The 23,749-nt window shown below is 38.8% G+C and overlaps 1 protein-coding gene across 9 annotated transcripts in view; it reads left to right on the top strand.

The window, feature by feature from the left end:
* Nek1 (NIMA related kinase 1) overlaps positions 1 to 23,749 on the top strand; it is a 141,087-nt gene that overhangs the window by 56,427 nt on the left and 60,911 nt on the right. For 5 of the 9 annotated variants that reach the window (XM_029480466.2, XM_029480469.2, XM_029480467.2 and 2 more), the window contains 3 exons: positions 1,425 to 1,588; positions 1,669 to 1,800; positions 6,158 to 6,260. In XM_029480466.2, the coding sequence (XP_029336326.1) occupies positions 1,425 to 1,588; positions 1,669 to 1,800; positions 6,158 to 6,260 (399 nt within the window). The remainder of the gene's footprint in view (positions 1 to 1,424; positions 1,589 to 1,668; positions 1,801 to 6,157; positions 6,261 to 23,749) is intronic. The other 4 variants (XM_029480473.2, XM_085843947.1, XM_029480470.2 and 1 more) reach the window with 1 other exon arrangement.

The raw sequence follows: 23,749 nt of genomic DNA, 5'->3' as shown, positions 1-23,749 counted from the left end.
TGTTAAGACAAAATTACTCTCATTGGACTTGGCAGAATTATTTTTATTTGATTCTAAAATTGGTTGTTTTATTTTGTTTAGTTTTGTGGAGGGAGAGTTTTGAGATAGAGTTCTCTATGTAGCCCTGGCTGTCCCAGAACTCACTTTGTAGACCAGGATGGCCTCAAACTCAAAGATTCACCTGGCTCAGCCTTCTCAGTGCTGGGATTAAAAGTGTCCACCAACACCACCTAGCTTTAAAAGGTATCACTCAACTTACTCAGCTCTCTCAACTTAAGTACTATGAGATCATTGATTGTTTTTCTTTTGGTGAACTTCTGCCTTTATCATTCAGTCATTTCTGCAGAAAACACACTAGTCTGTGCAGCATTTGCCTTTTCATTGACAGTAGTCTTCCATTGCTGTCTGTCATAGAGCAGCCCCTAGTTCTGCTTTTGTCTCTCACTCCCGCTTATGTGTGTAGTATTGATGATCTTAAAATGTTTCAGCACACTGGAAAGTTTATTTCATGAATGCATTCTCCCAGGCTCAATATTGCTTAGCTTAGCTTGTAACACCTTTTCTTTTCATTGTTTAATGCTCTGCTTATCTACCTTATAATTGTGTTTATGATGGCACTTTCTTCCTCCACCTATTGAAGCACACACAAAACATACATATAGCTTATTTTAGTTACCTTGACTCTTTTCTTGTCTGGTTTTTTTTTTTAAGATTGTTATCAAGACTAGGCTAAACAATATCTTTCTCCAACACTTTAAAAGTAAAATATTTTTGCCTGTGGCCATCTTTTTTTCTGGTGTGTGAATCTACTTACTACTTCATAGTACACCTACTTCATTTATTCATTCACTGTATGTCTAGAATGCTGGTTTACTTTTGTGGTTTTTTTCCAATTTGTATGAAAAATATTATGAGTAGGAATGTTTTTCCTCTTCTATATGATATAAAATAAACTTAAATCATGTATTTACCTTCATACCTACTTGGTGAATAGATTTGAGTATATCAAAAGTCACATGCATATTTAATTAAAATTTTAGCTATGATATCAAATTCTGCTTGACTTCAAAACCACATATATTTAAACTTCACAAAAGTTATTCATGAAATACAGGATATTAGCATATTTAAAAGGCTTCATAATTAAGCTAAGGGTTTTCCACAGTTATGTGAATTTAGTTTGTCACATTGAGTTATTCTTTACTGTTAGTAGCCAAGAATACTACTGTCTGATTGCTTATATAGGAAAACCTTTAGTAGGAAAACCTTTTACTTTAGGCCATGCGTTTAACAATATGTTAAAACTAGGTAATTATTTTTTTTAAGTTAAGCATTGAAACTGACTTTTTCTTTTAAGGATGGCTCAGGCCTCTTTGGCCCTCTAAGATGAACATGGCATGTGAGAGCTCTTTGTTTATTCCCAGGCTTCCTTTTTTGGCATTGGAGGGGCTGTCTCTCCATCACCTTGTTCTCCTCGAGGCCAGTATGAACATTACCATGCCATTTTTGACCAAATGCAGCGGCTAAGAGCAGAAGATAATGAAGCAAGATGGAAGGGGGGAATCTATGGTCGATGGCTCCCAGAAAGGTATGGCTGTGCTCTGCTCAGGTTGCCTATGCATTGCTTCAGAGAAAGCCAGGAAAGTCACTGTGGCTATTTGTCTACAGAGGAGTTCCACCTGGAGTTCGTCCAGGATTTCCCAGTGAGGCTTCAGGTCACTACCATTCCCCTGATGCTGGTGCTATTAGGAAAACTCTGAAAAGACTGAAGGCCGTGTCTAAGCAAGCCAGTACAAACAGGTTGGCCTGTGACGATCCATGCATCCATCCTGTGTGCTTTTGTCGTTTGTCATACCTATACTTGTAGATGGTTTTTCCCAATGTCTAACTGAACATTTTTGCTCTCTGGGTATAATGAATCTTCATGTGCAAATTTGACCCTTGATTTACACTATGACAAACGTGTAGCTCTTCCATTCAGCCTGATTATTGTTGCTTATTTTAATGTTTAGACAGAACATACTGTTCAAAAGATCATGTGATAACTATCTGCCAACATATGGTTGTAATAATTTTATCTACTTGATTTGAATAAATCATAGCATGAATTTAAATAGAATCACACTTTTCATAAAGCTCCAAAGCACATTTATCTTTTGTCCTTTCCTCATTCCCACTTTTCTCTTGGTTCTCTTAAAATGTTTCCTCTTCTCACTCATTTCTGATTTATATCTCTTTGTGATCTTTCATCAGATTTTTTCACTGAATTAATTTGATGGTAATTGACAATAGCTTATATGTATGTCCTCATGGCATATCAATTATATTAGCCTCTTAACATTGACACCTTAAACTGTGTACTGCTACTTTTTGAGAAGTGATTTGCTTCTCATTTGTGTTTTTACTCTGCTTTACTTTCTAAATCCTCTCCCCTCTGCATTTCATTCTACAAGGCATCCTTAAATAGGAAGGAGCTTAGTGCATACTCGATTGCTTTCTCAACCATAGAAGCCCTCTCACTGGTCCACTGTGCCTGTAAACATGGTGATTCATTTTCTCACACTTTCTTTGTCATTTAGACTACTGCCCATTTTTATGGTATATCCACCTTGTGAAATACTTGTAATCATCTTTCAAAATTTTTAAATTATTCTTAGAGTAATAAATTTGAGCATGGATATAGTGTATGGTGTTCCCACCAATATCTTGCTAGCTCTCAATGTATTTACAAAAAGAAAAGGAAGGATAATCATCCACCTCTTTGCTAAGGTAAATGACAAGGCTTGAATCAGAGAACTGACTCCCAATAAAGAACACCATGACTGTTCTCCATCCCTGTCCTTCCCTTAACCACGGCTGTGTTAGTGGTCTTGTTCCTGTTCTACCACAATTCTTAACCCCTCTTAACTTCTCTGTATGTTACTACCCAAGTTTCTCATTTCCTACTATCTATTTGTGGGTCGAAGGCCTATAATTCTTCTGTTAATCTCAGGCAATGTTTTACTGATACTCAGTGCTTTAAAGTATCTTTGTATCTGAACTTTTTTTTTTTTGAGACAAGATGTCTTAGTCAGTGTTCTATTGATGTAAAAAGACACCATGACCATGACAGCTCTTATAAAGGAAAACATTTAATTGGGGTTGACTTACAGTTTCAGAGGTTTAGTCTATCATGGTGGGAAACAAGAAGTCAGACAGACCTGGTACTGGAGAAGTACTAGACAAATAGTTGAGAGTTGTACATTTGTATCTGCAGGAACAGCAAGAGAGAGCCACTGGGCCTGGCTGGGCCCTTGAAACTTCAAAATCCACCTCCAGTGACACACTTCCTCCTACACGGCCACATCTTCTAATCCTTTCTAATAGTGCCACTCACTATGGGCCTGTAGGGGCCATTTTCTTTCAAACCACCACAGAGGGCCTCTCTACATAGCCCTGGCTGTTCTGAAACTCACTCTGTACACCAGGCTGGCCTCAAACTTAAAGAGATCAGCCTGCCTCAGCCTTCTCTAAGTGCTGGGTTTAAAGATGTGTGCCACAATGCGTGGCTACTTTATCTGAATTCTTAATAGAGTTTAATGGAGAAAATGAATAGTAAGTAAATTATTTTCTCCTCATCCCCATGAGCCTTCTACAAAAGATGATAACTTATGTTAAGTACCAGAATTAATCAAACTCTGATTTTCATTGGATAAACTTTATTTCCCAGAACTCTGTTTCAGCTATTATCATAGTTAGGGTTACTGTTGCTGTGATGAAACTCCTGACCAAAGCTTACACTTCCATATCATGGTTCATCATCAAAAGGAGTCAGACAGGACAGGAACCTAGAGGTAGGAGCTGATGCAGAGGCCATGAAGGGATGCAACTTACACACTTGCTCAGCCTGCTTTGTTATAGAACCCAGGTTTAGTCCCACCCACAGTGGGCTGGGCCCTCCCCAATCAGTCACTAATTAAGAAAGTACCTTACAGCCAGATCTTTTTTTCCCAATATTTTTCAAATTTAATTTTATTTTGTACTTATTCTCTTTACATCTCGCTCATCGACACCATCCCAGTCACCCGCTTTCACAATGCTTTCCCCATCCCCTCCTCCCCTTCTCCTCTGAGTAGGTGTCGGGGGAGGGGGATACCTGCCACTTCAAGTCTCTGCAAGTCTCTCCCACTGTGGCCAGACAAGGCAGCCCAGCTAGAAGAACATATTCCACATACAGGCAGCAGCTTTTAGTGTAGCCCCTGTTCCAGTTGTTAGGGGACCCACATGAAGACCAAGCTGCACATCTTCTACATAATGTGTAGGGAGGCTTAGGTCCTCTTTGGTTTCTGGTTCAGACTCTGAGAGCCTCAAGAGTTCAGGTCAGTTGATTCTGTTGGTCTTTCTGTGGAGTTCCTATCCCCTTTGGTATAGTCATCTTTACATCTTCCAAAGTACACTTTTAAACATATTAGGCAGATAGTGTCATGTGTACACAATCAGTGTGAAAAATCTGTAAGTCAAGGCTGCTATACATGTTTTTAGTGAGGTAGTGTTCAATAATTGTACTAGTGTATGCTAATTGGTGTGTTATACTGGCAAACACTGCACATAGACCACAATGATGAATATATTTTACTTCTATGATAGTTGATGTCAGTGTCATCATGATGCAAAGTGGAGAGATTGGAGGTTTTATCTAATGACAGATAGTGGTGTATACTCCAAGACTCTCAGAAAGAACCTTATCAAGTAGTCATACATTTCTAATGGCATGTCTGAGCATGGTACTTGATACTTTGTCTACTGTCTTTGGCTCAAGCTTACATACACAGGGAGGTTCAGGGCATAATGCCATCTTACGTGGGTATATGCAGAGGCATGCTGAGTTCAGACCAGCCCCCCTTAATTGATCTCAGGTTTATAGTGTAGAATAGGTCTGCTAGGGGACAGCATATGTGCACTTCAGAGATATGCACAAATCTCTTGTTATTATCAACCTACTCAAGCTAGCATAGCTTTGGTTTCAGAAATTTCATGGGGGACAGTAACCATCTGGAATAGCTGAACATCAGAGTAATTGGCTCTTAAACTAGTTACAGATATTACCTAATCCTAGAAAATTCCTATCATGGAAATTCTAAAGAATTTCTCTTAAGTAACATGCGAGATGAAGGACTTTAGATCACTGTCATTCATAGAGATAAAATATCGTAGATTTTAGATTTTTTTCTTTCAAATATTTACTTGTGTGTGTGTACACATACGTGTAGGTGCCTGTAAAAGTCATATGTGTTACATCCCCTGGAGTTGGAGTTAGTGGAGGTTTTCAGCCAAATCACATGGGTAAGGGAATAGAACTCAGATCCTCTATAAATGAAGTAGCAAGTGCCCTTAGCTTCTGAGCGGTATCTTTTGCTCTGCATTTCTATTTTTTACAGCTACACTTCTTACTTAAAATATTTTTTATGTTTCAGTTTTTTGCTTTAAAAAAGTTGAAGAAATGATTATTTATGGAATGAAAATTAGAAATTTTAAAATGTTTACTGGGAAACAGAAACGGCATTATTTCATGATTTCTTATTTTTCAGAACATAGATCAGTTAGTTATTTTCCAAAAAAAAAGCTACAGGAAGGTTATATGCCATAGTAGCCACAGTCCAAGTATATAGAAAACAGACAGCAACTTGCTCAACTTTCTTACTCATCTCCAGGTCTAACCACGTTTGATCTCGTGCTGTGACCTCCTCACTGGGCTGGGTTACGTCTGTGCACATTTGTGTCTATCTCCCGTGTTTCTCACGCTGACTGACACAGTATGGGGCAGATGTTCAGTGAGTGTTTATCACCTCTTCATTTGCTGTCTATATACTCAGCATATTTACATTCTTTCGTAGTAGTCAACGAAAGATGCTGAAATGAGGTGAGAAAAGACTGAAGGCAATGACTGCTGGTACTTTCCCCCTACCTTGTCCATTTTACTGTCTGTAAGTAAAATGAATCATATCATTGTAAAATGAACCTTGTCAAGATTTGAAGTGCTGTTAAGAACACACATACACACAGAGAGACACTTCTTCACAGAGAATGTATATTTTATTTCTGCTTTCATATAATAATTACAGGTTTAATGTGGAATTTAATGCTGAAAATTGCTGACTCTGTGATTTGTCCAAATTAGGCAAAAAGGACACTTAGCTGTAGAGAGAGCCAACCAAGTGGAAGAATTCCTACAGCGTAAACGAGAAGCTATGCAGAATAAAGCCCGAGCTGAAGGACACGTGGTATGATATTTTTTCTTGGGATTTTGAGTTTATCAGTATTCAGAGTTAAGGCCTGGAATGATGTGAGTGTAAGTAAAAAGAATTGTGATGTAGCAGTCTGTGCACAATAAAAGATATTGAAGATGTTCAAAAGCAACATATAGCTTATGTTTTCTCATATATCTTGTTCATTATCCTGTTTTCTGATGTCTTTTATTGATATCTTATATACCAAAGTAAAATTACATCATCATTTTACATTCTGTTTTCTAAAAAGGAAGAAATGGGTATAAAAATATAAATATTAGAGATATTAAGTTCTTAAGTTGCTGGAAATTTTTCCAAGATACTGTTTGATTTAATATTTCTAAGTAGCAAAGAATTTTAGGGAAAAAGGGTAAATAAATGTTTAAGTGAATACATACACACACACACACACACACACATACACACACATTATAGTATTTGTTGAAAAGCATGTTAAAACCAAAATAATTACTTTAAACCATTCAGTTAAGCAAATTACAAAACTAACTCATTTATCTGAAAATATTAAGTTGTGAGGAAGTTGGAAGTCAGCAATTGGAAGTCTCACGAGTTCTTAGCTACAGTGCCCAAGTGTGTTTTGGTGTTCTGTCAAAGCAACTGACAATTGCTTCTGTCCTCTCATCTCCCCATGGAGCTTCTATTCCTGTAGAGCATGCTTCAAGGTATTTTTTAGACTTATCACATGTGTATAAAAAGCCATAATTAGTAACTGTGAATTTATTAACAGTTATTTGATATAAGTTTTTTTCTTACATTATATGTTCTTAATTATATTATGGAAAAATGTTAGTTTTTATTGGTCACTCTATATTTTTAACACTCATACTCCAATTTACTTTCTTAATAATGTGGAATGAATCTATATTTGTGACCTTCCCCTATATGGGAGAAGATAATTTCTTGCTTTCTCCTTTTCTTCAGTCTTCCTATTAATAGTATCTAAATTTTTTATTGCCTTTTTAAACAGGCATTTATTTATTTATTTATTTATTTATTTATTTATTTATTTATTTTTGACCTTTACTGGTTTTTATTGATAGTCTTTTTTTTGTTTTTTTTTAAATTTTTAATATTTTTTATTACATATTTTCCTCAATTACATTTTCAATGCTATCCCAAAAGTCCCCCATAGCGCCCCCCACTTCCCTACCCACCCATTCCCATTCTTTTGGCCCTGGCATTCCCCTATATTGGGGCATATAAAGTTTGCAAGTCCAATGGGCCTCTCTTTCCAGTGATGGCCGACTAGGCCATCTTTCGATACATATGCAGCTAGAGACAAGAGCTCCGGGGTACTGGTTAGTTCATCATGTTGTTCCAACTATAGGGTTGCAGATCCCTTTAGCTCCTTGGGTACTTTCTCTAGCTTCTCCATTGGGAGCCCTGTGATACATCCAATAGCTGACTGTGAGGATCCACTCCTGTGTTTCCTAGGCCCGGCATCGTCTCACAAGAGACAGCTATATTTGGGTCATTTCAGCAAAATCTTGCTAGTGTATGCAATGGTGTCAGCGTTTAGAAGCTGATTATGGGATGGATCCCTGGATACGGCAGTCTCTAGATGGTCCATCCTTTCATCACAGCTCCAAACTTTGTCTCTGTAACTCCTTCCATGGGTGTTTTGTTCCCAATTCTAAGAAGGGGCACAGTGTCCACACTTTGGTCTTCATTCTTCTTGAGTTTCATGCGTTTAGCAAATTGTATCTTATATCTTGGGTATCCTAAGTTTTGGGCTAATACCCACTTATCAGTGAATACATATTGTGTGAGTTCCTTTGTGATTGTGTTACCTCACTCAAGATGATGCCCTCCAGGTCCATCCATTTGGCTAGGAATTTCATAAATTCATTCTTTTTAATAGCTGAGTAGTACTCCATTGTGTAAATGTACCATAATTTCTGTATCCATTCCTCTGTTGAGGGACATCTGGTTTCTTTCCAGCTTCTGGCTATTATAAATAGGGCTGCTATGAACATAGTGGAGCATGTGTCCTTCTTACCGGTTGGGACATCTTCTGGATATATGCCCAGGAGAGGTATTGCTGGATCCTCCGGTAGTACTATGTCCAATTTTCTGAGGAACCGTCAGACTGATTTCCAGAGTGGTTGTACAAGCTTGCAATCCCACCAACAATGGAGGAGTGTTCCTCTTTCTCCACATCCTCGCCAGCATCTGCTGTCACCTGAATTTTTGATCTTAGCCATTCTGACTGGTGTGAGGTGGAATCTCAGGGTTGTTTTGATTTGCATTTCCCTGATGATTAAGGATGTTGAACATTTTTTCAGGTGCTTCTCTGCCATTCGGTATTCCTCAGGTGAGAATTCTTTGTTCAGTTCTGAGCCCCAGTTTTTAATGGGGTTATTTGACTTTCTGGAGTCCACCTTCTTGAGTTCTTTATATATATTGGATATTAGTCCCTTATCTGATTTAGGATAGGTAAAGATCCTTTCCCAATCTGTTGGTGGTTTTTTTTGTCTTATTGATGGTGTCTTTAGCCTTGCAGAAGCTTTGCAGTTTCATGAGGTCCCACTTGTCAATTCTCAATCTTACAGCACAAGCCATTGCTGTTCTATTCAAGAATTTTTCCCCTGTGCCCATATCTTCAAGGCTTTTCCCCACTGTAAGTTTCAGTGTCTCTGGTTTTATGTGAAGTTCCTTGATCCACTTAGACTTGACCTTAGTACAAGGAGATAGGAATGGATCGATTCGCATTCTTCTACATGTTAACAACCAGTTGTGCCAGCACCATTTGTTGAAAATGTGTCTTTCTTCCACTGGATGTTTTTAGCTCCCTTGTCGAAGATCAAGTGACCGACCGTAGGTGTGTGGGTTCATTTCTGGGTCTTCAATTCTATTCCATTGGTCTATTTGTCTGTCACTATACCAGTACCACGCAGTTTTTATCACAATTGCTCTGTAGTAAAGCTTTAGGTCCGGCATGGTGATTCCACCAGAGGTTCTTTTATCCTTGAGAAGAGTTTTTGCTATCCTAGGTTTTTTGTTATTCCAGATGAATTTGCAGATTGCACTTTCTAATTCGTTGAAGAATTGAGTTGGAATTTCGATGGGGATTGCATTGAATCTGTAGATTGCTTTTGGCAAGATAGCCATTTTTACAATGTTGATCCTGCCAATCCATGAGCATGGGAGATCTTTCCATCTTCTGAGATTAAAAGGGCTTTTAAACTGCTGTGTAACCAGCCTAGGCTTGCCTCAAACTCGAGATTCTCATGTCTGGGTGGGCGCTGGGATGAATGGTGTGCACACCCATTCTCAGCTCTGGTTGTAGGTTATTATTAGTTAAAATAGTTACTGGGAGCTGGAGAGATAGCTCAGCAGTTAAGAGTGCTTGCTGCTCCTGCCCAGGCTCTGAGTTAGGGTCTCAGCACCCACATCAGGTGGCTTAGGAGCCCCTGGAACAGCACCTCCAGAGGCTCCAACACCTTCCTCGGCCTCTGCAGCACTGTACTCACTTGCACATACCCACAGAGACTGACACACATACTCAAAATTGAAAATAAAGTTTAAAGAGTCTTTTACATGGTGAGAGCTCGGAGAACGACAGAGACTTTTCCCACACTGTTTTTTTGCTTAATCCTGCGATTCCATTATCAGTTTATTTTCTTCATGTTGGAGAATGTCCTCTGGTAATTTTCTTTAAAAAGACATTTTATAAAATCTGTTGGGAAAATGCCTTTTTTTTTTTTTCCTGGCACTTGAACAATACATTGTGGTAACTTTAACCTGAATTTGTAGGTCTGAAAAGCATTTGGCCTGGTTTTGTTTTGTTTTTGTTTTTTATGTGTATGTTTGTGTGGTGTGCGAGTGTGGGAGCGCATGTGTGCCTGGGCGGCCGGGAGGGACCAAACTCTGGGTCTCCTGCATACATGGTAAGTGCTTTGACTGTTGAGCTACCTCCACAGCCTTGTTTGTGAGAGATACTTTGCTGGGGGTGTTCTGTAGGCTGAGGACTGTTGATCTGGGATGCCGCCTCCTGATACCTTAGGTGTAGTATACGCCTTTCCCTCTGACTCTAGAAAGGTTTTCTTCTTTGTGCCTGGAAGCAGTTTGATTATTAGCTAACTAATGTATGTTCCAATTGTTCATCTACTGTTTCTTCAAGACAGATGTCTCTCATTTTCTTCTTTTAGGCCGTTAGTATTAGAGTGCTTGTGACTGCACCACTCATTGGTGCTTCCTTTTTCTCTGTTTTATTTTGAATGGTTTCTGCTGCTGTGTCAGGAACATTAATCCTCTACAGTATAAATGCTGCTCATCTCATCCAGACATGATCGTCTTCATGTCTTACTTCCTGTTCTGTTTTTGCAGAGCTAGAGATGAAAGCTGGATCTTCTCATGTATCGGCCATTGCTGCACTACTCAGCCCACATTCTGTATTTTGTTAAATAGCTCAATATTGGCTTGGGTGTTTTTATAGTTTTAGTTTCCGTCTTTATAACCCTGTACTTGTTTCTACCTTAAAAATACAGAACGTCATTATAATAGCTGTTTTAATTTTCTCACAAATTCTGTCTCTGCTATTTCTGGGTCTTTGTTGATTAAGATTTTCTTATTTAAAGAAACCTTGCCCTAGTTTTACTGTGCTTGCTGTACTGCGTTAGCATGCCAGGCACGGTGCACTTTACCTCAGGGGTTTATTAACTATTTGGAGGCTTTAGTTAATTATTTGGAAATAATTTGCCTTACTGAAGGCTGACTTTGAAGGTTCCCTGAGGTTGTAAAGAACTGTGTTCTCTCTTATGCTAACTTGGCTCCTTTGGATTACCCTTGCCTTACTGGTTCTGCGGTCCTTCTAGTCTGCCTGCTGCAAACATGAGAGAGTCACAGTCTGGTTAAGCCCTGGTGTCATTAGCTTTTGCCACTCAGTGAGAGACATAAGAACCTCTTCACATTTCCAGCACTGCTTCCCTGTGCAGCTTTCTCTCCTTTGTTCTCTGATCACAAGTTCCAGTAGCCTGCAGCTTGCCCATCCCCTAATGATGTTTCCTCAACTCAGAGGAACAGACCGTGCAGCTCTGTTCCAGTTTCCTCTCTCGTGCTGCTGCCTAGAAGCTCTGGCCAGACATGAAGTAAGGCAGTCACTGGGCTTACCCCCTTGCTTCCCTCTCCCAAGGATCTGCCCCATTGTTATTGGTGTTTGAAAACTCACATTTTTCTTGTATATTACCTAAATTATTAGTGTAGCTCTAATCACATTGCTCTGTCATGGCTATAGGCAATTTTTTTTTTTTTTTTAGTTTTCTTTATTTCTCAGAATTCCATACATGTACCTAATGAAATGTGGGTGGATTTATCCCCCATCTCCCCTATACATTCCCTAGCACATACCCTCCCAATTTTGTTTTTTTTTAATTTTTTTATTAGATATTTTCTTTATATACATTTCAAATGCTATCCCAAAAGTCCCCCATACCCTCCCCCCGTCCTGCTCCCCTACCCACCCACTCCCACTTCTTGGCCCTGGCATTCCCCTGTACTGGGGCATATAAAGTTTGCAAGACCAAGGGGCCTCTCTTCCCAGTGATGGCTGACTAGGCCATCTTCTGCTACATACACAGCTAGAGACACAAGCTCTGGGGGTACTGGTTAGTTCATATTGTTGTTCCACCTATAGGGTTGCAGACCCCTTCAGCTCCTTGGGTGCTTTCTCTAGCTTCTCCATTGGGGGCCCTGTGTTCCATCTTAAAGATGTCTGTGAGCATCCACTTCTGTATTTGCCAGGCACTGGCATAGCCTCATATGAGACAGCTGTACCAAGGTCCCTTCAGCAAAATCTTTCTGGCAAATGCAATAGTGTCTGGGTTTGGTGGCTGATTAATGGATGGATCCCTGGGTGGGGTATTCTCTGGATAGTCCATCCTTTGGTCTTAGCTCCAAACTTTGTCTCTGTAACTCCTTCCATGTGTATTTTGTTCCCTATTCTAAGGAGGAACGATGTATCCACCCATTGGTCTTCCCTCTTCTTGATTTTCCTGTGTTTTGCAAATTGTATCTTGAGTGTTTCTGGGCTAATATCCACTTATCAGTGAGTGCATATCTAATGACTTCTTTTGTGATTGGGTTACCTCACTAAGGATGATATCCTCCAGATACATCTATTTGTCCAAGAATTTCATAAATTCATTGTTTTTAATAGCTGAGTAGTACTCAATTGTGTAAATATACCACATTTTCTGTATCCATTTTTCTGTTGAGGGACATCTGAATTCTTTCGAGCTTCTGGCTATTATAAATAAGGCTGCTATGAACATAGTGGAGCATGTGTTCTTATTGCCAGTTGGAACTTCTTCTGGGTATATGCCCAGGAGAGGTACTGCTGGATCTACCGGTAGTACTATGTCCAATTTTCTGAGGAACCTCCAGACTGACTTCCAGAGTGGTTGTACAAGCTTGCAATCCCACCAGCTGTGGAAGAGTGCTCCTCTTTCTCTTATATCTTCGTCAGCATCTGCTATCACCTGAATTTTTGACCTGAGCCATTCTGATTGGTATGAGGTGGAATTTCAGGGTTGTTTTGATTTGCATTTCCCTGATGATTAAGGATGCTGAACATTTCTTCAGGTGCTTGTAAGCCATTCTGTGTTCCTCAGTTGAGAATTCTTTGTTTAGCTCTGAAGCCCAGTTTTTTAATGGGGTTATTTGAATTTCTGTAGTCCAGCTTCTTGAGCTCTTTATATATATTGGATATTAGTCCCCTATCAGATTTAGGATTGGTAAAAATCCTTTCCCAATCTGTTGGTGGCCTATTTTGTCTTACTGACAGTAGCAATCTACAGATTCAATGAAATCCCCATCATAATTCCAACTCAATTATTCACTGAGATAGAAAGGACAATTTGCAAATTCATCTGGAATAATAAAAAAACCTAGGATAGCAAAAACTATTCTCAACAATAAAAGAACCAACTTTGTTTTTTAATGACTCACTAAATCCAGCTAGCATTGCCCCTATGTGCCCATGTGGGGCCCTCTAGTGGAGCATGGGAAACCTAGCTTCAATAATGAGTTTCCCTTCACCTGCCAATAGTTCCTCACCAAGGGGTAGAGTAGGGCCTGGAGAGATCATTTGTGCCTATATGATTTTACAAAGGTATTGTGTGGGTAACCACAGCTGCTATGAGTTCATGGATTCTACAGCCCCATCAATCCACAGCAGAGGCTAACCACCTCCCTATTTCTGCAACCCTTTAATACAGTTCCTCATAAAAGTATTTCTGTTGCTACTTCATAACTGTAATTCTGCTGTTATGAGTCAGAATGTAATATCTGTGTTTTCCAATGGTCTTAAGTGACCCCAGTGAAAGGGGGTCCCAACCCACATATTGGGAACTGCTGTTCTAGAAGACAGATGTCACTGCGCTTTTCCCGTTCTGACTCATTCTTTCCACTGCCTCTTCTATGATGTTCCCTGAACCTGTGACCTGTTGTTGTTGTAAGATTTATTTATTTATTTATTTATTTACTTACTTACTTACTTATTATATGTAAGTACACTGTAGCTGTCTTTAGACATCTCAGAAGAGGGCATCAGATCTCATTACAGATGGTTGTGAGTCATCATGTGGTTGCTGGGATTTGAACTCACGACCTTTGGAAGGGCAGTCGGCGCTCTTAACAGCTGAGCCATCTCTCCAGCCCCCTATTGTTGTTTTTAATTAACTGAGTTTTAATTAAAATTTTCATACAATTTTATTTATTTCTTCAAAACAGGGTTTTCTCTGTGTAGCTCTGGCTGTCCTAGAACTTGCTATGTAGATTAGGCTGGCCTCGAACTCACAGAACTTGGCCTGCCGAGTGCTGGGATTAAAGGCTCCACTATTATCCAGCTATAAAGTATATTTTGATGATGGTTTTCTCCTCACCACCTTCTTCACCTCCCTATCCATCCAGTTTTAGATGTTTCTCTCCCTCCCTCCCTCCCTCTCTTCCTCTCTCTCTTTCAAAAAACCAAGAAAACTTCTTTAATAAAGGTTCTGCTGTGTGAAGAAGTAGACAATTGAAGGATTTGTTTAACTTACATGTTCACTTGTTTTTTTTTCCATTGTTCTGTGAGGATTCTGCACTATCATCTTCTCTCACTGTTGATAATGAGACTTTTTTTTTGGATCACACTCCCCTTTAAGCAGCTGTTTCTCTTTTCTGATAATTTTTTTTTTTTTAAGATTTATTTATTTATTATTATATATAAGTACACTGTAGCTGTCTTCAGACATTCCAGAAGAGGGCACCAGATCTCGTTGCGGATGGTTGTGAGCCACCATGTGGTTGCTGGGATTTGAACTCTGGACCTTCGGAAGAGCAATCGGGTGCTCTTACCCACTGAGCCATCTCACCAGCCCCTTTTCTGATAATTCTTAGGACTGCTATTTTATCCCTGAGGCTCTGAGATGTAATCTGATTATCTTTCACTTGTCAAGTCTTGTTTTATTTTTTCATTGGCAGGATACCGGTTCTCACTGGTGTGTGGAGATCTCAGTAGAGGTGTTTACCTTCAGTTCTCGGGATATTCTCAACTGACGATCACCCTAAATACTGTTTCTCTAAATGCTTATCTTTCCAGGAAAACTGCTCTCACCTGAGAGTGTAGCCTGCGCATGTAATGCCTTCCTTCTGTCCTTCTGTTCTGTCCTCCCCTCATTTCTGCTGTGCTTCTCCAGGCTTCTTGATTTTCCAGCTCACTGATAGACTTAGCTCGCAGCTCAGCTAGTCAGTTTGTTTTTACTTCAAAACTTGTGTTTATATGTTTGTGAATTCTAACTTGTTTTCCCTTCCAGCATCTTTATTCCCTTCTCATTTTCCTGCTACAGTCTCATTCTTCGTGCATGACTCGCTGTATGTTACATTGTCTAGAATTCTCTTTTGCCAACGAAAATCCATTCCTTTCTAATCCATTTTAATCAAATTTTAAGGACACAGGCAGAACGCAGCCAGATTTTTTGGCAAACATAGAATCATTGCCTTCTAGCCCACTTCCTACTGAAGTCCTTATTCACTTCACCTCCTGACACTTCAGGAGCCTGGCCTTTCCTCTCTGAGTTTCTCCCAGCCTTCTGCTGTTCCATACTCCTGCCTGAATTTTTCAACTATCACTGTTGACAGCCTTCTGGGGCTTCTTGAACCCACAGCTACAACTTATTCATGTTCTTCTGATAACCTATTCTGAAAGCCTAGAAACAGCATGGCCAAGTTTATCAATGCAACCATCCCATCTCTGACACTAGTTTTCTGTATATTTTTCTGTCCATTGTAACCAAATACCTGATGAGATTAATTTTCAAGGAGGAGAGATAACACTTTGGCTTACTGTTTCAGATGACATACTATGTCCTGGTGAGAAAGGCTTGTGACAGCTGCTTATTAGATTTTGTCAACATGAAGCAGACAGTGAGCTGAGCAATGATTTTTTTTTTAAGGAGTATTACATTTTTCCAAGATAAATCTATTAATTCAAAACTCCTTCATTTTCTTAGTACCTAGGTGTATATGTATAAAACCACCTTAGAAATATGACTGTGAACGTTTGTAGGTTTCATTATGTTTGGATAGACCTATCATGTATTACTTGTAGAACAAGGCTATTTTTATGCAGTTTGGGAAGAGTAGGAATACAAAGATCAGGTGAGTATACTTTATCTTTATAATATTTTGTAATCAGGTGTTAGATAAGAATATGTATACTAGTGTATTAGGCAGAATTCTCCAGCAAAGTATATAGAAACATTATAGCGTATGCATCTATAAAAGAGAGGATGTAATATAGTTACAAAAGCCGAAACGTTTCTCTATGGAAGCTTGTAAGCTAGAGAAGCAGTGACACAGTAGGAACCAAAAACATCCAGACATAGGAGATTGCTAGTGTAGTCCCCATGCTCTTGCAGAGACCCGAGAGTCCCATGGAAAATTAACAGGTTCAAGTTCACAGACTGAGGAACCTGGAGTTTGATGCCCAAAACAAAAGAAGCAGGACATGCCTGCTTTAGAAGAAAGAGCCAGAGAAATCGATTGAATGCTTCCCCTTCCTTTTTTGGATGTCTTTTTAGAATTCTTGTGCTCATAATTTTAGACTTTATTGGGTACAATAGGAAGGAATAATCACGGGCTGAAAGTATGGCTCAGTGAAAGAGTGTTTGTCCAGCACGTGCAAACTCCTGGGTTCAATGACCTAGCAACACACACACACACACACACACACACACACACACACAGCATGTCCTGGTTGCAAGGACAGAGTAAAGGACCACATAGTGGCAACATTTTTCCATTCCCATCTGTTCTAATTTCATCGGTTGCTATAATAAAAGACCCCAATGAAAAGGAACCTTATTCTAGCTTATAATTCCAGGTTATATAGCTCATGACTGCATAAAAGTCACAGTGGCAAGAGCTTGAAGCAGCAAGTCACATCATAGCCACAGTCAAGAGCAGAAAGAGACGGAAATACACTCATGCTCATTTGCTTGCTGCTTAGCTCAATTCCTAGGCTCATAGAGATCAAGACTTCCTACCTGGGGATAATGTTGTCCACAGTGGGCTGGGTCTTCCCACATCAATTAACTTACCACAGTCCCATAAAGACATGCCCACAGGCCAACCCAATGTGGACAATATCTCATTGAGACTCTTCAGAGGTAACTAAGCTGTGTCATGCTAACAAGTAAAGTTAGCCATCACACTACTGAATTAACATAATTTATAAGCATATTGTGAAAAATAATAGTCTATATACATTGGGAGCCCTTGAGGTAATCACTTCTGAAAAGCTACATGCATACAGATACAATCACAGTGATAGGGTTGATTAAAATAGAATATTAAAAAGTACTCAGACGTAACAAGAGTAAAAACAGAAGAACAAAAATAGATAAAGCAATTATAAAATGATAAAACATAACTGATCCAGACATATCAAAATTATACTGTTAATAATGCCGTTAAAAGTGGTCATTTGGCAAGATTTTTTAAAAAGAAAAACAAATGAACCAAGTATATATTCACTACAAAATGTCTCACTCTCATTCAGGTACCTTAAAATAAAAGGATAGAACTAGAAGTACTATAGAAGCACTTATTAAAAAGAAATGAAACTGCATTGGTATCAGACTCTCTTCATAGACTGCAGTTGTTTGATAACAGAAGGCATGTGGGAAAGGCTCATATACTAAAGTACTTCAAGTGACCTCTGAGAATATATATGGCCCCTCCAAACTAAGAGGCATTTCCAGTTGATAGGGAGTATATTGGCTTAAATGAAAATGGCCCCATAGGCTCATAGGGAGTGGGCACTATTGGGAAGTGTGGGGTTTTTTTTTTTTTTGGAGTAGGTGTGTCATTGGTGGAAGAAGTGTGTCAATGTGGGTGGGCTTTGGGGTTTCAGAAGCCCACGCCTAGCCCAGCGGCTCTCTTTCTTCCTGCTGCCTGCTGATTCAGATGTAGAACTCACATATACCTCTCCAGCACCAAGTCTGCCTGTGTGCTTCATGCTTCTCAACATGGCAATAATGGACTAAACCTCTGAACCGTAAGCCAGCCCCAATGAAATGTTTTCCATTATAAGAGATGCCATGGCCATGTTGAAATTCTGACAGCAACAAAACCTTAACCAAGACTGTAGCAAGCAGCTGAGCATAAAGAAATTCATTCATTCACTGAGCATAAAGAAATTAATTTTCTCGCCAACATGAATGAGCCTGGGAGTAAAACCCTTTCCCAGTTAAGTTTTCAGATATGAATGTAGTACTACTGACCTTACTGCCTTGTGAGGGAGTACAATGAGACTAGCCAAATGGTCTAACTCTCAAAAACTATGAGCCAATAAATGTAAATTGTTAAAAGTTGCTAAATTGTGGCACATTATTATCTGAAAAAGAAAAGGAACAGGAAAGACTAAGCCATGCTGAACTGTGCTGCTGATGGAGTCTGAGGGAAGAGCAGACTTGGCTCAGTTGTACACACTGATGTGCTCTCCATACTCCAGTGAGTAACAGCAAACCCTTAGACACACAGACAACCCTAATTAAGCCCACACACAAAGGTCTTTTAAGAAAAGGAAATTAACAACAACAATACAACAACAACCACAAAACCCAAAAACTTGGGACATGGTGGGAGTTTTTCTGTAACTTGCCCACATGCATATATATGTATTAAAATTCATAAAACTGGAAAAGAAAAAATAAAGTCATTCTTATTTCCTGGTAATTTACAAAGCAAATGTCAATTATCAAAGTGCTGGGGCTGGGGAGACGGCTCAGCAGTTAAGGGTGCTTGTTGCTCTTGATGAAGACTACACATTGGTTCTCAGAGTCAGGGGCCTCACAGTCACTGGTAGCTCTAGCACTTGTGGATCCAGTGCCCTCACTGGACTCCATAGGCACTGACATGTATCAGGACATAAGCCCACAGACATGCATGAGTGAAAATAAAGTATATGACACTTATAAGAAAGCACAAGAGAAATGAAATGCCAAAGCAGTCTGGAGAAATGAATGTGCAGAATGGAGCAAGGCCAGGGTCAGAATGCTAGGGAATAGGCTGACTTACACATACATGACACACAGCTGTGGGTAGAATTCCCAGGGAGATTATTCTATAATACATATAGTAAGAAACAACTAAGGATTTAGTCCCAAAGAAGATTAGCATGTAAAGACTGAGAAAAAATAACTACATAAAAGAACATGCTAAGAGACTGTAAGCAGAGAAGTACAGCATAAACTGCAGAAGATAAGAAAGAAATTTTATAGCTCATGTTCAGATGTCATAGAAAGATCAAGTAAGATGAGGATCACAAAGCTCTGTTTGGGCTGGCGATATAGCTCAATGATTATTATTTAGCTCATGGGAAGTCCTCGGCTCACACCACAAAAGGAATCAAATAGAAACAACAAAGCAGCATAAGTTTGAGAGGATGGGTACAGTGACTTCTTTCAATATGCTGATGCGGTGACAACTGTTTACAGCTGAAATAACAGATAAGGAACTGAAAACAAATGAACTTCATTCACGTTTCAAGGGTCTGGCTACGTTGTAGAGTTAATGATGAGAGAAACAGAAATGTAATTAGAGGTTTTAGGAAAGTATGATTAAAGAAGGTCTGTTAAGAAGGGATAGTGCATAATTATTATGATAAGGACCCCAAATTATGACAGAATGCCATCAAAGATAACAAAATGCTCAAAGTGCAAATCGTAAATGTTTCAAGCATAATTTTCACAGCTTTGATTCTCTCCAGTGCTGTTTGAAGGTATAATCACAGATAACAACTTAGGTACACATAAGGAGACATGTCAACACAGAAAATAGGCTCCACAAAGAAGATGGGCAGTCAATTATATGGGCATGTGTCTAATTAGTAAACTGAATGACCATATTATATCCCCAGAAACAACTCAAGGGGCTCTCTCCAGAGGAATGGATATTCAAATTGTGGTATAGCCACACAAAGAATGTAACTCAGGAATAAAAAGAACTAATATGGTTAGATGTGGTGGGATATACCCTGAATGCCAGCACTTGGGAGGCAAAGGCAGGCAGATCTCTGTGAGTTAGTGGCCAGTTTGATCTAAATAGTGAGTCATATAAAACTACATACTATATGATTCATAATTTTCAATGTCTACAAAAAGTGCCAGAACTGTAAGGAATGGGAGCAGATCACTGGGGGGGGGGGAGTGATCAACTTTGGAGGGGCAAAAGAAAACTGGGGAAATGGTAGAAATGTTTGGTAACACGATAAAGCAGTGTACACATGATTATATGCATATGTCAATTACTCAATAGGGCATACTTAGCACTGGTGAATTTTATTATGATATAAATTATACCATAAGTCAACCTAAAAAGAAACTCTTGTGTGGAAAGCTGAGTAATATGTTCTTATATGAAATCCTCACTAAAGCCAGTACTTACAAGCAAGTAGCTCCTCTGAAGGTAGGGAAAATGCTCTGTGTGACAAGACATGGTAGCCACATGCCATTATATATGTATGTAGACCTACCAAATGGACAACACAAGAGTGAACCTTAACATTAACCATACGCTTTGGATGGTTATAACGTGTCAATGTGGGCTTCTTGATTCTAACAAATGTACAGCCTGGTACAGAATGTTGGTAATGCAGAAGGCTCTGCACATATTTGGTGGCAGAATATGACTGGAAATCTCCATGAAGGTCTATTTTCCTGGGAGCTTAAAGCTGAAATATAAATAGTCTCAATCTGGTGAGATGAGTCTTCAAAGATGCTTGCTCTTCAAGCTTGACAACCTGAGTTAAATTCCTGAACTAGGTAAGGGTAGAAATGAGAGAATGGAGTACACTAAGTTGTTCTCTGACCTACAAATATACACGCACACATTTAAAATTTAAAATTAGCCAGGCAGTGGTGGCGCATGCCTTTAATTTAACCCCAGCACTTGGGAGGCAGAGGCAGGTGGATTTCTGAGTTCAAGGCCAGCCTGGTCTACAGAATGAGTTCCAGGACAGCCAGGGCTACACAGAGAAACCCTGTCTTAAAAAAACAAAACAAACAAACAAAAACAAACCAAAAACCAAACCAAACCAAACCAAACAAACAATAAAAACCCCAGTACTTTATAAAATTTTAAAATAAAATTTAAAAAATTAAAAAATAAAGTATATACAATTGCACCTTTACCACAGTTTAAGGTGGTAAAGAATTCTAGGTGGTAAGAATTTTCTCTTAGTTTAAGAACTAAGAGAAAAGGAACATTTTCCAAAATTATTGTTCCCTTCCATCCAATTTTCTAAGCTTCTTATATCTTTTCTGTCTAAAATTCCTGTTTATTTACTTATATACTCTCAACCTTGAAGAAATTTTTTTAAAAATTCATTATAAAGAACTTGTAAATAAAAAACATCACTTAGCAAAATTAAGTAGACTAAAAGTCTGTCAGACTCAAACACAGAGCCAGAGAGAACCAATTCCTTTAGCAATGTTTTATTAATTGGTAGTATTTTAATGAAACAGTCCCATGTTCTGTAGACAGGGAACCTAGTTCTGAGCAGGACCCTTCTCTCCTGGCTTCCCAGGTAGCTTGAATCACAGGTGTGGTAAATTCTCTCCATCTTACTTTGTACTAAGATATCTTAAGTTTGTCTTTATTGAATGGTCTCATTTGTAAATCCAGTATCTATATTGGGCTGAGAGTTTGCTTATTTGAGAAATTGTGATTCAACTACTTTTTATTCTTTGTAGTTTTTAATGATACTTAATCTCCTTTTGAAGATTTTCTTCTGTAGTTAATATTTCTCTGGATGCTTTTAGTTTTACTTTTAGTTCTTAGTTTTCAGCAATATAATTAGGTTTTCTCTGGATGTGGGTGGGCTTTTAGGCTCAAGCCACTTTATTATTTTGATATCTGCAATTCTGAAGTATCGACATATAATACATTATTTGTTTTATTCATAGATGGTTTTGCATTAAATTCAGGTGGTTTTCCAATATTATTACCATTATTTCATTTTTAAAAACTTTAATCTTTGTCAAGATCTTCAGTTTCATGTGTCAGTGTTTTGTTTTTGAGGGTAGAGGTTGGATTTTGGTTGGATGGTTGGTTGGTTTTGTTTGAGGGCAGGGTTTGAGATTAAATCCAGGATTTTGAACATACAGGATGAGCACTCTACCATCATGCTGTATCTCCAGTCCTATCGTGGATCTGAAATAGTCACATTATATTGTCAGGTGTTTAGAACATTGAACTTCTGACAGATAACAGTAGAGACCTGGATGTGACTGTACAGAGATGGAGTTAGGGATGGAGGGCTCCCAGGAGACTACTTGTACAGTAGTCACTAATGCACATTCGTAGCGTCGTTCATTCATATGCTTTAATGGTGTGACAGTTTTCACTTCTCAGAACTGCTGAGTTGAATGTGTGTATACTAGAGTACAGTAAGTGATACTACTTATTATAACCTGGATTCTTCAGGAAATATCAACATCAGAGATTTAAAGTTGTACCTAATAAATATTTTCCATTAATACTGATACCATGATAGGTTTAAATCATTTGAAAATGTAAATATATTTACACTCTCACCTTTTGTTTTATTTATTTGTGTATGTGTGAATGTAAGCTTGTACACGGAGATCAGAGGACAACTTGGAGTAGTTGGTTTTTACCTGCTATGTATGTTGTTGAGGCAGGACTTCTCTTGTCTTTGTTCTCTATAATTAAACACTAAGTTTCTATAAGAGCAGATAAGTGTATCCAATAATAACACTGCATTTTTATAGTCCTGAGTTTGCAGGTTTCAGGCATTATTGGTGTTAGGGGAAGTGACAACATGACAGTGCAGAGTACACGTGTGTATTCAGAACCAAGGTTTCAGGAACGTTGTATGATAGGATGTAATGAGCACTGCAAGAACACTTCAGGTTCTTGTACATGGGATTCTCAGTTAAGTGTTAGCCATGTGGGCTAGAAAATACTGTGAAAGGGAGTGTCTAACCATTTAACTTATCTGGGCCCATTATCATCTACAATTTCTAACACTTGAAAGTGTGCAATCTACCTTACAAAACAAATTACAGGGAAATCCCATAGTCTCAAAATTTTGTATTGGGCTGTATTTTTAACTGTCTTACTTTCCTGTAACTCTATGGATAACTGTGTATCTTGTAAAAATTGGCCCACATAAACAATGATATATGGTAGGTTAGAGGGAACCCCAACTTCATATGGTACTACTACAGAAACTGAGACATGTCTTAGTTAAGAGTTTCATTGCTGTGGAGAGACCCCATAACCAAGGCAACTCTTATAAAGGTCAACATTTAATTGCTTACAGGTCCAGAGGTTCAGTCCATTATCATATAGTGGAAAGCATAGTAGTGTCTGGTTAGGCATGGCACTGGAAGAGCCAAGAGTTCTACATCTTATTCTGAAGGCTTCTAGACTGACTTCCAGAAAGCCAGGAAGAAGGTGTCAAAGCCCACCCCCACAGTGACACACTTCTTCCAACAAGGCCACACCTCCTCCAACAAAGCCACACCTCCTCATAGTGTCACTCCCTAGGCCAAGCATAGTCAAACCACCACAAGGTAGAAGGATCATTTAAACCTAGAAATTCTCAAAGTCAGCCTTGGCAATATAGAAAGACCCTGTCTTCAAAAGCAACAACAACAAATATCCCTCAGTCATATAGCATTTTTCTCTTAAACTGCAAATTTAGAATTTATTAAACTGACATTTGAGTAACTTCTTAAGTGCAACAAAACTACCTCAACCATTTTCTGAACTTGACTTTACTATTCTTTTTGCAGTATGATCTTATTCTTAGTCCAGATGTTGATTATGACCAATGACCACAGTCAAAACCCTAGAATTTGCCTTTGCCTTTCTTTGTACTACCATATGCATATGAACCAAATGCCAGTGTTACTAGCTCTCTTTCCTCATTAACTATCATTGAGCCCTTT

This window comes from Mus caroli, unplaced genomic scaffold (assembly GCF_978045245.1).
Source record: "Mus caroli unplaced genomic scaffold, Mus_caroli_1 scaffold_10, whole genome shotgun sequence".
Lineage (NCBI taxonomy): Eukaryota > Metazoa > Chordata > Mammalia > Rodentia > Muridae > Mus > Mus caroli.
The sequence above is the reverse complement of the archived record's forward strand: the minus strand, read 5'-3'. Positions and strand labels throughout refer to the sequence as shown.